Source organism: Leptinotarsa decemlineata, unplaced genomic scaffold, assembly GCF_025532065.1.
Source record: "Leptinotarsa decemlineata unplaced genomic scaffold, Ldec_3_MD MMD2_P_RNA_scaffold_2, whole genome shotgun sequence".
Classification (NCBI taxonomy): Eukaryota; Metazoa; Arthropoda; class Insecta; order Coleoptera; family Chrysomelidae; genus Leptinotarsa; species Leptinotarsa decemlineata.
Window position 1 is genome coordinate 24,371,790 of NW_027412529.1, and position 16,186 is coordinate 24,387,975.

The 16,186-nt window shown below is 33.3% G+C and overlaps 1 protein-coding gene and 1 long non-coding RNA gene across 5 annotated transcripts in view; one reads left to right on the forward strand and one right to left on the reverse strand.

The window, feature by feature from the left end:
* Nucleotides 1–406: 406 nt before the first annotated feature.
* On the forward strand, nt 407–1,726 carry LOC141487293 (uncharacterized). Its single transcript, XR_012468315.1, has 2 exons — nt 407–702; nt 748–1,726. It is a non-coding gene; the product is annotated as an uncharacterized lncRNA (long non-coding RNA).
* Nucleotides 1,727–2,159: 433 nt separating this feature from the next.
* The window catches only part of sr (zinc finger domain-containg protein striped), a 63,552-nt gene continuing 49,525 nt past the window's right edge, over nt 2,160–16,186 (reverse strand). For 3 of the 4 annotated variants that reach the window (XM_074186193.1, XM_074186189.1, XM_074186197.1), the window contains exons 3-4: nt 6,300–7,462; nt 2,160–4,521 (exon numbers count right to left, since the gene is read on the reverse strand). In XM_074186193.1, the coding sequence (XP_074042294.1) occupies nt 4,300–4,521; nt 6,300–7,462 (1,385 nt within the window). In that variant the 3' untranslated portion in view covers nt 2,160–4,299. Of the gene's footprint in view, nt 4,522–6,299; nt 7,463–8,387; nt 8,885–16,186 lie in introns of those variants that run through there. The other variant, XM_023170129.2, reaches the window with a different exon arrangement.

Genomic DNA, 16,186 nt, shown 5'->3' on the forward strand with positions numbered 1-16,186 from the left:
TTATCTTTTACGTTTCGGAGGCCAAAATCTGCCTCCGTCTTCAGAAATGGATAAAAAATTCGAATATATTCGCAGTTATTCCTTTTTTGATAGCTTATTTCTTTACTTCTTCGACAGAGTAAACTAAAAAGTTTGCCCTTCTACACTTGTATAAAGTTCTCCATTATAATTTTTATATTTTTCAGATTGTTGAAGGTAACAATTACCCAAAAAAGTAGATACTCATTTGACAATTTCCATTGACCTGAGAGAACCGGAGTTAAACGGGTAGTTTTTTATTCTGGACTCTACACAGTTTGTGATCAAAAAAGTCATAGATGATATTCTTGAGAAACATAATAAGCGATAATTTCTTATTTTGAAGTAAGCCATGTAGGTAATACATGAATGTAAATGTCAAGTTAATTGTCAAACACAAAATAAAATAGTTAATTTATTTGGTTAGCGATTTTAAGGAAAAAACATGAATTTTTCCTATGACGAAAAAGTGGATATGTTTTTGTTTATTTAAGATGTTTGAAAAATGCTACCAAATCTCTGTCAATGTATCAGAAATTGTATCCTGGACGGCGAAAACCTAATCATAAATATTTTCAACGTATCGAAAATAGTTTACGAAATTATGGATCCTTTGAAAACCCCTCCAAAAGAATGTATGGTTACTGAATGTGGTGGAGATAATGAAATTGGCGTTTCAGCTGAGTTCAAGATTCACAATAATGATAAGGTGGTATTCATTTGATTAAGGTTTGTGGAAAATAACAAAAAATTGAGAACAAGGAGATTGTTCATGATTCGGCCATTTCCACTAACATATGTACGGAAAATTTTAAAGAAAAATAAATTCAAGCCTTATCAAGTCAGGAAAGTAAATTATTTGCGTTTGACGGACCTCAACAGGAAAAAAGTTTTTTGTAGATGACTCATTAGAAAATTCCGCTAAAATAATTAAATTTGAAAAAAATTATGATGCGATGAAAGTATATTTACCAATAACATATATTTCGACAGGAATATACATAGAGTTACCATACGTTTTAACGTATGGCTTGGTGTTCATGATAATAAAATTATTCGTCCCCACTTTTTTGAAACATTTCTGACCGGAGAATTATACTTGGACTCCTTATCAGGAATTCTAATTGAGTTTCTAGATGATTTGTCATGCAGCCTAATGAGAAAATATGAGTATTTCCAACACAACGGAGCGTCAGCACATCGCAGGAGAATGTGCAGAGATTTCCTCAATACAACTGTGCCAGGAATATGGATAGGAAATAATGATCCTATAGAATAGCCACCACGTTCACCGGACCTTCCTCTTCTAGATTTTTCGTTGTGGGCCTTCATAAAAGATAAAGTATTCTGAATAAATTTTAAAAATATTGAGGAATTGAAATATTCAATCAGGAGAACCTACATGGCTATCATTCCACAGATGTTAGAGAACTGTCACAAGTACACTATCTCTAGACCAAGTATTTGTTCAAGAAATGATAGAAGACAATTTGAACATTCAATGCGATATCGCGTGAGACGGGCACTTGAAAAATGTAACGTGAGGCATTCTGTTATGATGTTCATTTTGTACGATTTATTATTTCGTTACATTCTCTTTCGCAACTGTTTCTTTTTCAATGTGGTGTATTACGATACTATTAACTATGTTCTTGCAAAAACATTCAGAAATTTGATTTCTCAAAAAACTTAAATGATAGAAATTTGATGTTGTTTTTTGGAAGAAACGTCGAGAAATACATATGTTGTAATATGTCAATAAATTTGTAATTACCATCACTACCAAAATGTATAAGGAATAAAAAGGTCCGTATTTAAAAAAAATATATTGATGATGGATTTCAATGAACGAAACGTCGCATTGGAAAATGGTCAAATTATATTATGGAAAACATGAAATTAAGCAAAAAGGTTCTCTGTCTCTGTTTTTGCAAATATCTCAGACACGGTTGGTGATTTTGTCGATCTGAGAATATCATTATGTTGCATTCCTAAAAAAAGACAATTTTTGTTTTATTCAACCACCTACCGTGGTATCAACTTGAAAAAACGGCCTGTATATATACCCAGATTTTGTCACTGAGAATTGTGATGTAAGTTGGGGTTGAATAAGTTTAGGTTTAGTAAATAAAATCAGTCAATATTCATTCAGCAGTTTATTTTTCGGATTCAGTGAGAAGATTCAGAATAGCTGACACAACCATGAATATACAACAACTTGTTTTATGTTTTAGTACATATTTATTCTTGACAGTCAAACATGCAAATGAATAACTGATTCGAGATTTCTTTGTGAAGACAAATATGAATCTGAATATCCAATCATGTTGTCAAATATCACATTAACAATTAGACAACAGCCTATTGATTGACAAAACTTCAACATTGTACAAGGGCTGGAAAAGAAAACAAATTTCTTTTCAAAGATTGAATGACTGGTTGGACAGAATTTTTTCAATTACTGGAAAAATTGAAAAACCACGAAATTAATGTCACTCTTTATTAAAATTGCTTTGGCAAAGTTTTGCATAACATGTTTTCCAATAGCGATAACATTGTTATCACAAGAGTATACATATATATGCTTATTCGTTAGTGAAAAGGTATTTGAAAATTTGTATCTTTTCCATCCACTTGTTACATTCAAGACACATATAATGTTTAGAATATAAAAATAGAGACTTAATATTACAAAATATGTGCAAACTCAAGAGAAAACATTATTTATAATGAGCGTTTTAACAACAGTTATTCAATACAACAGCCGGCTTTCAACAATTTATTTCCGAAAATAATTAAATATTTTCAATATATACAAACTTAATAAGGTTATTTTAAATTAGATTTTTATATACACATATATACAATATCCGCGATAATTTACAAAATACTCGAAAGAAATTGTTTAGGCCTACATATTGTTTTGCTTTTTTATTGTGGCAGCACCACTATAGAAAAAATTTTTGAAATAATGATTTGGAATCAACTGTTAATATACTATTCAACTAATGCATGACAATGCAGACATTTCACGATAAAAAGTTAACGTTTTCTGATGTGAAATTGACACAAATGATTGTCTTTCCAATAGAAATATAGTCCAATTATTTATAATTTTTTTCTTTCACTCTCAGTTGTAAAACTGAAAGAACTCCTTCCTTCAAACAAATATTATTCATATCTACTGTATTTAAAATGATCACAAATCCGTTGATTTGAAAAAATTTCATCTGAACAAAATTTTGGATATGTCTACATTTTCATCGGTGGTATAGGTAACTTCTATTTATTCTGTTTAATATGACTTTGCAAATGATTCGAATTGTTACAATATTGAAGACACTTCTTAAGGCAGACAATACATTTCTTTCAAACAAACTTCTCAGGCGGTAGTTTTAATTTACATGTTTGTACGCGTAGAATTTCGTATTTCCAACTGCATTGTTATTGACTATATCAGTTTCTCTTATTGGCTACAAAAATAAATAGATTATATAGATTCACAATTACCAACATAAAAAATAGTACGGAATGTATTCAAAGATTATTTGGCAAATGTGATCCAAAACAAATTTAAAATTAAATCATTAATTAAAGCTTTTGTTACTCTTCCTAAATGGTTAAAAAATCTAGTTAAAGTGTTCAAAACACTCTGGCAAATAAAATATACATTACGATCAACAATTATTTTGAAACATACAAAAATAGGATTCTCAATTTCAACAACAAACCTCTAGGCGATCAAAAATCGCAAAAAATCAGTCTGTGGTTCATACCCCAACACGGTTATCATCGACATATCATATAAAATTTAGTATACATGACATTTCAAGTCTCTAAAATCCTTCCTTGTTTAAATTCGAGTGTCAATGAATAGATAAACTTCCATGAAATATATTTTCTTAAAAAAATTATTTTGTTTACCGAATTCAATTACTTCTGGAGATTCATTCTCCGTTTTTACTATTTTCTTGAGACACGGTTTTGAAATGTTTTGAAAAATATTTTCAGACAAATACAATATTGTTCGTCTTGACTGCAATAATAGTTATCGAATTGATACAAAGAAAACAGAATGACACAGATTCTGTAGACGTTAACGGCTCTATATGATAGGCCTCAAACTAATGACGAGATCAAAAAATCAGGTATTTTCAATGCATCCTATTCAATTTGAACAAAAATGATTCTGGGCTGGTCAAGATCTAGCACGCCAAGATCACAGTCGTCGCGTATTAGTAGCACACATTCACCGGGTTCGATCCCGGTGGTGGGTATTTCTCACAGAGTAGTTGTTACCACGGGCAGGTTCATGGCTTCCTCACTGGTCACTGTATGAGACTGATGTAGATGTTGAGCCACCTGTTGATGAGGAAGGAGATGATGATGGTGCGTTTGCGGCGGAGTTTGCGCAGGTTGGATCGAGGACGAGGTGGATTGCGACGAATTGTTATTGTTATTTCCAAGTTTATTTTCCTTCTTCATCCTCTGTTTCAGATGCACCTGAAACAACATCCACACTTTAGTATTTGAAATTACTGAAACTTTTGAGGATACCTGGTATGTAGACAAACACATTGTTATTGGCGACTCATATGAAAGCAAGTTAAAATTACTGAGATGAAAATTACTATTATTGAACGTTTGAAATCGTGTGTTAAGTGTATATTTTGGAACATCTCTATGGAAAACAACGTAATAAGAAACATTGAAATTCTGATATACTTTACAATATGTCATTGAAATATGATTTTTATGAATCTTTTATGAATAATCAAGTTACACTTGATTGCGAGATTTCCACTGGACACAAACATTTTCACGGTAAAGTGTTACTTGAATAAGTTAAGGATTTTCACTAAGTATCGGCCAATTCCATCATATTCCTGGTTATTTTGCTTATAACTTAGTCCTGTATTCTACGAATACTAGGGTATATGTACATTCATTAATAAAGTGAGTAATAAGTTGAAACATTCTAAGCTCACCTTTGAAAATAATAGTGAAAAAACCTGGTTTCTAATTAACGGTAAAAATTTTCATAATGAATTAACAAATACTTTGAAAATATATGAAAAGATTAATATCAAAATCATTCGAAATAGTTTTCAGGTAACTCTTATATTGGTGTTCATCAGTTTTATCATTGTCATCTTCAATTTTAATTGATTGCTTCTTCAAGCCACACTCCAAGATAGATATTTTTCGTCCCATACATTTCATGGAATAGAAATTAATTTGTCTAAAAAAATTGACCCGAATGGATTTTGGATCGTAATGATATATTTTGAAACTAATTCAATGGATGTGACCTCCAAATATCATTTTTATATAAATCACTTTGAATTAACTTGACTCGAGAGAATGATGAGAGTTCAAAATGATAACGATGATGAAAATTGAAAATTCTGACAAATGGATTCCTGTTTGATTAAAAGGGACTTTCGGAAAAAACTTTAATAGTGAAACATTCCATCGCTGGATATTGAAAAATGAATTCAAATTTGAAAAAAATATACATTTCACTGATGTGACCGAAAGTATGAACCAATTCACATTTTATGTTGATTTTTTCGGGTACTTTCATTTTCAATCTATAATTCAAATAATTGATTTGCTGTTAGTTTTATCAACATTTGTGATTCCTAAAGCTTTGTGCTTTCTTTCTATTTGATTCAAAACTTTATCGAAAAAGTGAAATTGTTGAATTTCACCATTTAAAATGTTCGATTTTATGTGTTACTGAAATTATAATCGTTTGAGTTTTTCAAGCAGAAGTAAAAGCAATTTATAATAAAATAGGAAGAATATTCATTCAGTTGCATGCAATTCGAAAGTTTGAATCTTGATTTGAACGAAGAGGTAAAATTTGGATTTCCAGGGAATCAATGATAAATAATGAAAGAGATAAAAACGTGCTTGAATACAAAATTCTTCAACTGAAGATTAAAATGAATCAAAATATGTATAGCAATTGATTTTGAAGACAAAATGAAATTCATCAGATGATGTTTCAAAGTGAATAATTACTCAAGAAATATAACCCCTATTTAAGTTATTCGAACAAGGAATACCTATCTTGTTTCACGAATATTGTAGATGGTACCACTTAGCACATTCCAATTGAAAGAATAAATACAATAATTTGTGGTAAAGTGTTCGTTAGCACCTAGAGAAAATGCAGTGGGAGATTAAAATGCATTGCTGCGAAAAAGAATGCAGGTCTTTGTGTTGTTTAATAAGCATTCATTATTGAAATAGTTTTCAATGTAAAATTTTACCTTTGCATGTCTCTTTTTTTCGTCACTCCTGGCAAATTTCCTTCCGCAAATGTCGCACGAAAATGGTTTTTCTCCGGTATGCGTTCTGATATGCGTAGTTAGATGATCCGATCTCGAAAAGCTTCTCATACAAATTCTGCACTGAAACGGTTTCTGTCCCGTGTGTATCCGGATATGTCGCGTCAGCTCGTCAGAGCGTGAAAACCTCCTATCACAATTTTCCACGGGACACGCGTAAGGTCTTTCATGTACAGGCGTTTTACTGGGCCGATTGGGATATTTTCGCGGTTTCACCGGTATCAACTTGAGCGGTATAGGGCTCTGTTGATACACCTGACTCAAGATTTCATGTCCCTTACTTGTTGATGGGTTGTATTCAGCCAGTTGAACATTGTAACCTGAACTTGTGCTCTGTCCAAGATCACCACTACACGCACTACTGAAAGGTTCTTGTTTGGGTATCAGACTGGAAGGACCCGGTATAACTAATGCACTGGTGTTTTGTGGGGATCCGTACTCTTGACTTTCCCATTGGTATTTTGCAGTATTCGTCATAGGCTGGCTCACCCTGGAATACACCAAATCCTGTTGCATGTCGATGAGGTTGGTATTTGTCGCTGAACAACTCGGGTATGAAGGTGGTTGTTTCAAGGCTAGATTTCCGGTACATTCCATACTCAGCATCAACTGCTCCGTTTGAGATCTGTCATCATATTGTGTTCCAGCAGGGCTAGGTGTGGCAGATGGATATTGTTGCTGAGGGCTTTGAGAAGGGCCTTGGAGCAGACCAAACATCGAAGGATACATCGGTTTATCACCCGTCGATAACAACCACTGGTTCACTGCAGAGGGAGAATGACCCATAGTCTGACTGCCAATGCCTAGAGGGCTGGTACTGTGCATTTGCAGGCTACTCGATAAATTCGGACTTCCAGCAGACGTGTAATTTCTTTGTTGCATTTTAGCCATATTATTGTTGCCCGAATGGGGATACATGCTGAGGGTACTGTGGTTCGTATTTTCCTCTTCCCTCAAGCTGGGGGACAATGCAGACTCTTGAGGGGTAACGCGTTCCGCAGTATGACTACCACTTGGAGACTGTTGGGGACTTGATTGTGGCTGCTGCTGTTGCTCAATGGATAGTTCTTCGGGGTCCAACGATCCTATGAAAAAAATTGAAAATACTTTTAGTAGAACAAACATCGAGAAAATGTTGATACGCTAGTCCATGTAGTTCATGAATTTCAATAAAAAAAGGTTTTAAAAAATAATAATCAGTGATATGCGAACATAATTTTTGATCGAAATTATGAAATTTTAAATGATTCGCAATTGTTTAACAATTTAATTTTCATTTACAAAATATGCATTTGCTGAAATTAGCGGAAAGATCATTCAACTGTATATCGATCAATCACGGCCGTGGGCCGTGCTCTTGACATTATACATATCCGCCATGTTTGTCATTTCATAGTAAGATTTTCTTCAATGGAAGAGCTCAATGGTTAACAAGTTATTGATCGGATTTGGAATCCACATTCGCATCGGCGCTCTACAAAAATTCCGAACCGTTCGTAGATATCGTTTTGTTATACCAGATGCACACACTTGTTGCCCGTATAAACAATTTTCATCAACTAGAAAATGATGGAGATAGTACAGCCTTGACGTCGATACGTTTCATGTATTAGCAGATTTTTTGCTGAAGGTTATGGAGCTATATCGTTTTTATTGATTCATTTGTCACATTATAAAATAACCGTAGACTTTGTGTCTGTGAATGACCATTTCAGAAAATTGAAGTTAAATGGACATGTATATCAACTATGGTTTTATGATAAAAGAAAAAGTGACTCCACCTGTCTCACGATCTCCACCTTGCAACGGACATTTCCATATCTCCGAAGATGTAATATAATATTCTGGTGTTTCAAAGCACAATCGATTTAACATAGACATAACATTATGACGGAAAAGCTATTTTTGTACTCCGACTTGCTCGCAGAGCTCTGCGTTGAAGTATATATAGACCTTAGCCAACATGCCGCACCTGTTACTGTTCTTTTATTTTCATCAGAGAAAACTAACCTGTAATAGGGGGAGGTTCAATGACAGTACTAGGCCCAAAGAAACTCGGTACGTCTCCGGAGGTGGTTACAGGGGTGTTGAGATCTCCCGGTTGAGCCTCAGAGGGCAAATGATCATCTATATGAGTGCAAATAGATGCTGGAATGGGGCTGCCACCACTATTGCTGCTAGCGCCAGTTTTATACAGACAAGTTTCGAAGCTCAAAACGTTGAAGTGATGTGCAGCTGCAGCGGCCGCCGCACTCTCTGTCAAAAGAAAAGCTGAAGAGTGATGATGATGATGATGGTGGTGGTGCTGATTAGGCAGCGAGTCTAAAGTGTCCATGATCATTTTGCCACTGTTTGGTTGATAATCCGCCACCACAGGCAGGTTTTTAACACCGATCAACACTCAGAACAGAGCGCGCCGATCGCGCACTAAACGAAATCAAGTCGGCTGTGTTTTAAGACGCACTTTCTCGTACGGATTTATCTCGGTAACTGGTCGGAGCGCGGTGATCGTTTCAGTTTTATGAATGAAGTCAGTGTTCCATATTAGGAAGTCGCAAGCAAGGGGTTGGCCAATAGCGGAGAGAGGCTGTGTGATTGCCCCTCCACGGTGATGCCCCCACTGAATCGGTTACGTGACGTCAGGGTGACGTAATACTGGCGCTTAAATGTTCTATAGGGAGCGTGCCGTGTTTTTCTGGATTGTGATTATTTTTAATGAGGGTTTTGTCGAGAGTTTTGGAGAGCACGCGACTATTGAATGAGGGTGTGAATTTCACACTCCATCTGGTTTGAAGCAATTAGGAGCTTTATTGCAATTCCGTCAATGAGAAGTATTCGTTATTTTCAATGATTTATCCAACGGACCCGTTTTTGTGGTTATGTGGACATCAATGACATTTTATTAAATAATATCAATGGTATGAACCATACGTTAAACTTATATGAGCACACTGCATAAAGATAAATAATATGCACGAACTAATTCACGTTGGTATTTATTCCGACGGAAACATGACGGATATCGAAGGTAAGCTAATGTGAATAAGAAAAAACTTTCATGAAAGTCAATAAAAATATTCACAAATAACATCCCTTAAAACCACAATACACCAAGAAAGTACCAAATCTGTTGCATTCAATTAATTCATTAATAAACTGAGTTGAATTTGAAAAAAGGCATACCTATTTGAAAATATGGCATTTGTATATCTTCTTTCAGGTTGCTGACAATTTATAAAATTATTCAACTGAGCAGTGAATAATGAAAAAAACATGTTTTTTGAAAGTGAATATTTTCCAAGTATAAGCTTACGATATTCAGGTAATAAGTTATACTCTCGTCTATTCTATCAATGAAGTACTTACACCGCACGTGCATTTTTTCCAGCCAGCACGAATATCCATCTCTTACAGTGGAAGTGAAGCTCATTTATCTTAAAAATGATTGCCAATAATTTTGAGAACAATTAATATATTTTTTCTGAATTTTCCAAACAGATGTGATTGTTATTAAATTTCCTTTTTTAACATTTAAATGTCTGAAAGAATTAATACCAGATTTCAAAACATATAAAATACTGCGTATTCCTGAAGAATGAAGGAGTAGAATCAGTTCTTCTTTCATTATGTGAATTATTGAATTGTTTGGTGAAGCAACAGTTTTCGGACTGCTTTTACGTAGCTATTGTTGAAACTTTGATGTTGAACAGCTACTTATTATAACAATTTGAACAGAATGTCTCTGAATTTTGATATCAAGATGTCAATAAAGAATAATGATAATGAAATATATAACATTGCTTGAAGGTGAATTGAATTTTAGGATAACTTGAAATAACAGACGAAATAAATAAATCATAAGTTATTCTGGAACCTGAAATTGATGTGTTTAAATAACCGTGATTCTATTATTAGGGAATGAATATTATGTGTTCTTCTTCACTATTGTACATCTTTGTAAGAATTTGTTTCTTGAGAAAATCCACTGGTGTATTGAATGAGTGCTGATGAATATTCAATTTATTTATATGTTGAAAAAAGTATCATTCAATATATAATTTGATAATGATAACCATATTTATTTAAATATTTAATTATCTTCAAGAAAATTATTTTTAGATTTTGACAAAAAAAAACTTATATTATTGAAATGAAAAAAGGATTTTTATTTATCTGGAATATATCATAGAATAATTATTTGCCAGATCACAGAAATAATTTCGGAAGTATCTCATATATTTAAATTTCTTTATTTAGATACGATTGGTTTCATAGTAGAACTAAAATGTTTAGGTGCTAACCCATACTGATGAAAATTCCCAATTTTCACAATTTTCAAAAATCTTGATGCGTTTCGCTAACTCCGTAGCTTCACTAACGATGAAGAACCGTAGATTCACTATCGATGAAGCTACGTTGCTTCATTATCCATGAAGCTACGTTGTTAGCGAAAAGCGTCTAGGATTAAAAACATTTGTGAAAATTGTTGAATTATTATCATGAAAAGTGTTATTTATTTTCATCAAATAACGAATCAGTCCATTCATTCTCTAAAATAACCTATTTTCTCAGCATTTTATTACAATAAGTGGGTATTTTTTTCGGAGTAGCCTTATCATTCAATAAATTATAATTTTGTATTGCCAAACATGCGTCAAACTACCTGACAGTTATGAGGAAACAAGTATAGCTGAGGCACCAGTCAATCTAATAACACATCTTCTTCAAACAAGACTCAACCTCTGACGGAAGCAAAAAACTCTTTCGAAGGTTCGAAATAGATGAACATTTCAATCTAACAGACCACTATTATAATATTCATGAAGTTATTGTTCATTGTGGTTCTGGCGTTGAATTTGGTCATTATTACGCCTTGGTTAAAGATGAAACGGACTTGTTTAAGTTTGACGATAGTCGTGTCACGAAGTGTTCTGGCGAAGTATTTAATCTATTGGAGACACTCTACATTTTGTTTCATGAGAGAGAGGACATTGGCAGATCAAGGTCTTCAGATGATGTGGTGCTACAGATTTTTCCGGATTTTTCTGCAGCTGAAAAAGCAAATGCGCCACTGGAATCAATGAAGTCGCCCCGAAGCGCCAATTAATTTTCATTGTTTTATTGTTGTTATTATTTTTATCGTTATTTTATAATTTCACAAATAAATATTTCGAAAAATTCGACATGAAAAATTTTGTTTGCAAGGTGATTCAAATTTCTTTTTGATAATTCAGAAACTACGTGAATATCTGACTAAGATTATTCAAGTCGATTCTTTTATTCATCGATATTTCGTCATTGTTCACTTCAAATAATCCCAAAATATTATTTTTTGGGCTAATAATTTCATAGCTTTCAATATAATCGATGATACAACGGGCTCGAATTCTACTACATTGCAATGTTTCATTATGGATGAGCCTTTGCCAATGTTTCATTCGACAACTTAGTTGAAAATTCATCAGTTGTGGTTTGAGAAAACAAAAGGCTAGTATGCCGTGTCCAAATCCAACATGTACCAAACGTTTCATCTGATACTGTGGCAGACATCATCAGTGGTTTTTGCGTTCACTCGCATGTTCTTATATCAATCAGTTGATTGTGAAATTTCATTCATCGATGGAACCAATTTTTCCTGAATTGTCATCCAAAACTCCCAGAATGATAATTTTTGGGCAGATGAAGTTTGTCGGTAATATGTGAACTGAAATATGCAGTGACTGAAGAAGAATGGTAAGCTTTGATGGAAGATGTTCCCATTTTATTGAAAAATCACTAAATATATTTCGGAGGATAACAAGCATGGCCACTCAGGTTCCCAAACCTCAATAAGTTAGAATGCTTTATGAAGGGTTTATCTGGAAATATTGGTTTGAAACAAATCACTTTTTTCTGGAGAGCAGAGAGCATGTCATTTTTTCTTATGAAACTATAAGGAACGTGTGATGCACTGTTTGGAACATTTGGTGTAGTAATGAACATTACTGGAGTTCTATCCTAACACTAAACCGTTATTTTAACACCTCGACATGTGTTTCGATCACCAAGTGATCATCTTCAAGAGGAAGTTCAAACTGTTTAATGTTCCTCTTGACCATTATTTCAACACCTGCCCCATATGTTTCCATTACCAAGTGATCATATTCAAGAGGAAGATTAAACTTCCTCTTGAAGATGATGACTTGGTGATCGAAACACGTGTCGAGGTGTTGGCATCAGTTTTGGTATGATAACTGGTAATAATAAAGAGTTATTCTGTAAGGCAGAAATTGGTATATGATGTACAGGAGAATAGTAAACTTTTGAAAACTTGGCACCCTGTAGTTCAAAAGATGAGACGTGTATGAATGACCGAAATGAATATTTGTCATACAAGTGCTCGAAGACATCTCAAAAATGCGGTTTTAAGTGTTATAAAATACACATATCTCGAAAATTGCAGCCAGGTGATCCCGAAAAGCGATTAGAATTTTGTAATTGCCTAATGAGAAGACCTGATTTTCCTGATTTCCTGGAAAATGTAATTTGGACAGATGAAAAGCACTGTTACGAATTGTGGGATATTCAACCGAAATAAGCATAAACATAAACAACCCCAAGCAGTTTCCAGAAATTCTACCTCAAGTGCGTTTCAGTATTAACGGGTGGGCAGGAATTTACAAAGATAGAATTTTGAGTCCTCATTTATTTGACGAAATTCTTAATGGAGAAACCTATCACCAGTTTTTGATGTCGATTTTTGAAGACTGTTTGGATGATCTACCTTTGGCGAACTATAACAATATCTTGTTTCAACATGATGATGCTCTACCTCACACTATCAGACGAGTATCTAATTACCTGACTGAAAGGTTTGTTGATTAATGAATAGGGAATACTGGGCCAGTGAGGTGGCCACCAAGGTCTTCAGACTTAAGTATTATGGATACATGCTCATGGGGAACACTGAAAAATAGAGTTTATGGTCAGAGAAAATATCAAAATATTGAGGACCTTCAACACAGCATTGTTAGAGAGTTTGAAAGATTGATGAGAAGGAAAATTAAACGTGCAGTGAATAAATTCGAAGAAGGACACAGTTGCATTATCATGAACAACACCAGCATTTTGAGCATTAACTGTGATTTACTTTTTGTCTTTATATTTTAGTTAATTTTTGCTATTTGTTCAAAGTTCTATTTTCATTGAAAAAAACATAATGTTTAATTTACCTCATACACACCTCATTTATCAAATTTTGATTGTTGACTGTGTCTCCGTATTTTTTCATTGGCTTTTTAAACGAACCAAACTCGGTGAGATTTTGATCCAATAACTTCAACATTGTCGTGGTTGATGTGGTTGTCGTCGTTCGAGATACAACTTTAAATACATTTCCGATGTCCTGACACTGTTTCTATCGTTTTTGTCATAAATTTGCATCATATCTCTTTTTTCATTCGTGAAAGCCATTTTTCGCCAAAAATTCAATGAATTGTACAGTAACAAATTGAAAATCAAATTTAGAAACATAAAAGTCAGAGCCTATTATGATAAAAAATAGTTTTTTCAAAATATTCAATTCTACGAAAAAGAATGATAACTTATGATACACCATTGGAAAGATAAAATCTAGTTCTATTCAAAACAGGAAGAATTTAATGTAGTGCCCATGAGAATAAATAAAGTTGATGATGATGGTTGAAAGACGAAACGTCGGATAGCAAATCTGAAAACAACATTATGTAGCAGAGAAAAAGTGGCAATGTGGATGGGTAATTTATTTTCGAATCTTTCGATAAATAATGCCAGAAAAAAATAAAAACCATTTTCCGAAAATTATGTTTTTCTTCTTCAGAACTTTCTCAACGGCATATCGTTAGTCAGATAAATGCGCAACTTTGCTCCAATTTGATCATTTTTGTATCTCTCATAGTTTCCGAGATCCCAATATAGGGGATCGAATTTGAAACACCCTATACATTGGGTTATGATATGTACAAAATTAGATTCACCTTATGATGTTCGTAAATAAGTATTTCGAGCTAGTTGGTTTCTCCAGGAGACACGGAGTACCTATGTGAAAGTATGGGCGATATTTGGTTGCACGACATACATAGAAACAAAAAACAGACCGAAATATGTATGATATTCAGTCGGGAGCTTTGAGTAAAATGTCAGAGAGCCAATATTTGGGTGCTTTATCAAATAACTTTTTCGTTTCTCGATGTTTATCATGACACAAGCGTTATTTTTTTATTGATTGAAAGGATTTTTTGCATGATAAGTATAATTTTCAGCTTGTGAATGATAATGTGTCACCGCCACAACTGATGATTGCTTTACTGGCTATGACACATAAATAATTTTTACAGCAAAACTCATATAGGTACAGAGAAAAACAGGATATCAAATTTCACGGCTGTCTTCAAACACCAACTGAGGGATCGATCAAATTATACCTGTCTTGAAATTAAGTTAATTTATCACTGAATAGACACTCTCTGAGGGCATATTGTCGGGTTATTGTGATTTCAGTATTACTGAAAATAATACATCGTTTTGTAGCAGTTCACAACATTGGAGGGAGTTCACTGCTCTCTACTCGAATGTCGAGTCTGGAGTATTTTCATCACTGAGGATGAAGTATGTGCGTAGTATTTATATTATATTATGCAAATATTAGGAATTTCGAATTTTCATGAAATTATCTATTCAATATGAACTGCAAAAATTGTCTGATACTCCATATAAAATACAGTGTATCATTAGTAATTTACTAACATTATCTAATTGACAAAAACCCAATCAACTTAACCAACCATATATGATGAGGCTTCAACAAATAGGAATATTACTATAGAGAAATGATTGATGATAAATGCTGAATGGTTTTCTTTCAATTATTGTTCTCATTCATTTCATTTCAGAACTATCTGTTATATAATTATCGACGTTTTTAGATATTATGAAAGTGAATACTGCATGGAACAGTATTTTTCTTCTTAAAAGGAAATTCTTCGTAGTAACCAAAAATTGTGAATTAGTGCTTTAACTTCAAAGGTAATACGATTTACGTGTTATGTCCCCTCATTTTCCAATTCAAAATCAATCCATATTATTCAGTAGCATAGTTTTCACTTGTTCAGAGATGTATAGTCAAAATGTTTGGTTTATTAACCAAGTTAGTAATTTTTAATTGTGAAACAGCATGATAGCATAGCAAACAAACTATGACCTAAACTCATAGATATACTCAACAAAGAGTACGTCGGTTCCATATTTTGGAATTTAATAGTTAAAAAAGTAGAAATATATTTCGTATATATGATTTGAAATTTGAAATGATGCATTTTCTATATAAAAATCTGGTGTGGCTGTTAATTACTGGTATTGTAATATTGCATTGAATTCTCAAATGGAATTTCAAATTTATCTTATCATTGAAAGTTATCTCATTCGATTTACTGAAGCTGTTTGAGTTGTTGGGTATAAATAGTATCAGGGCTCTTACATTTTGATTCCTGGCTCTTAGTTGAAAAATAGTCATTTTGAAGTTTATCTTCTGAAACATATAATCCAAAAGTACTAATGTTCCCGTGGAAAATATTAATATAAATACATTGTTTGCAAGGGCGGATCCAGCTTTGGCGCCAGGAGGGTGTCATATAGTTGTGGTCAAGTAACAATAAATTGTTCAATAGAACTAGATGAAAATCCATATTAAAAAACTAATTAATATAGTTCATTGAATGATTTTCACTATAAAGGGTTTTACAAAAACCGGTGTTTGGTAAAACCCTTAAAGTGAAAATCGAACAATAAACTGT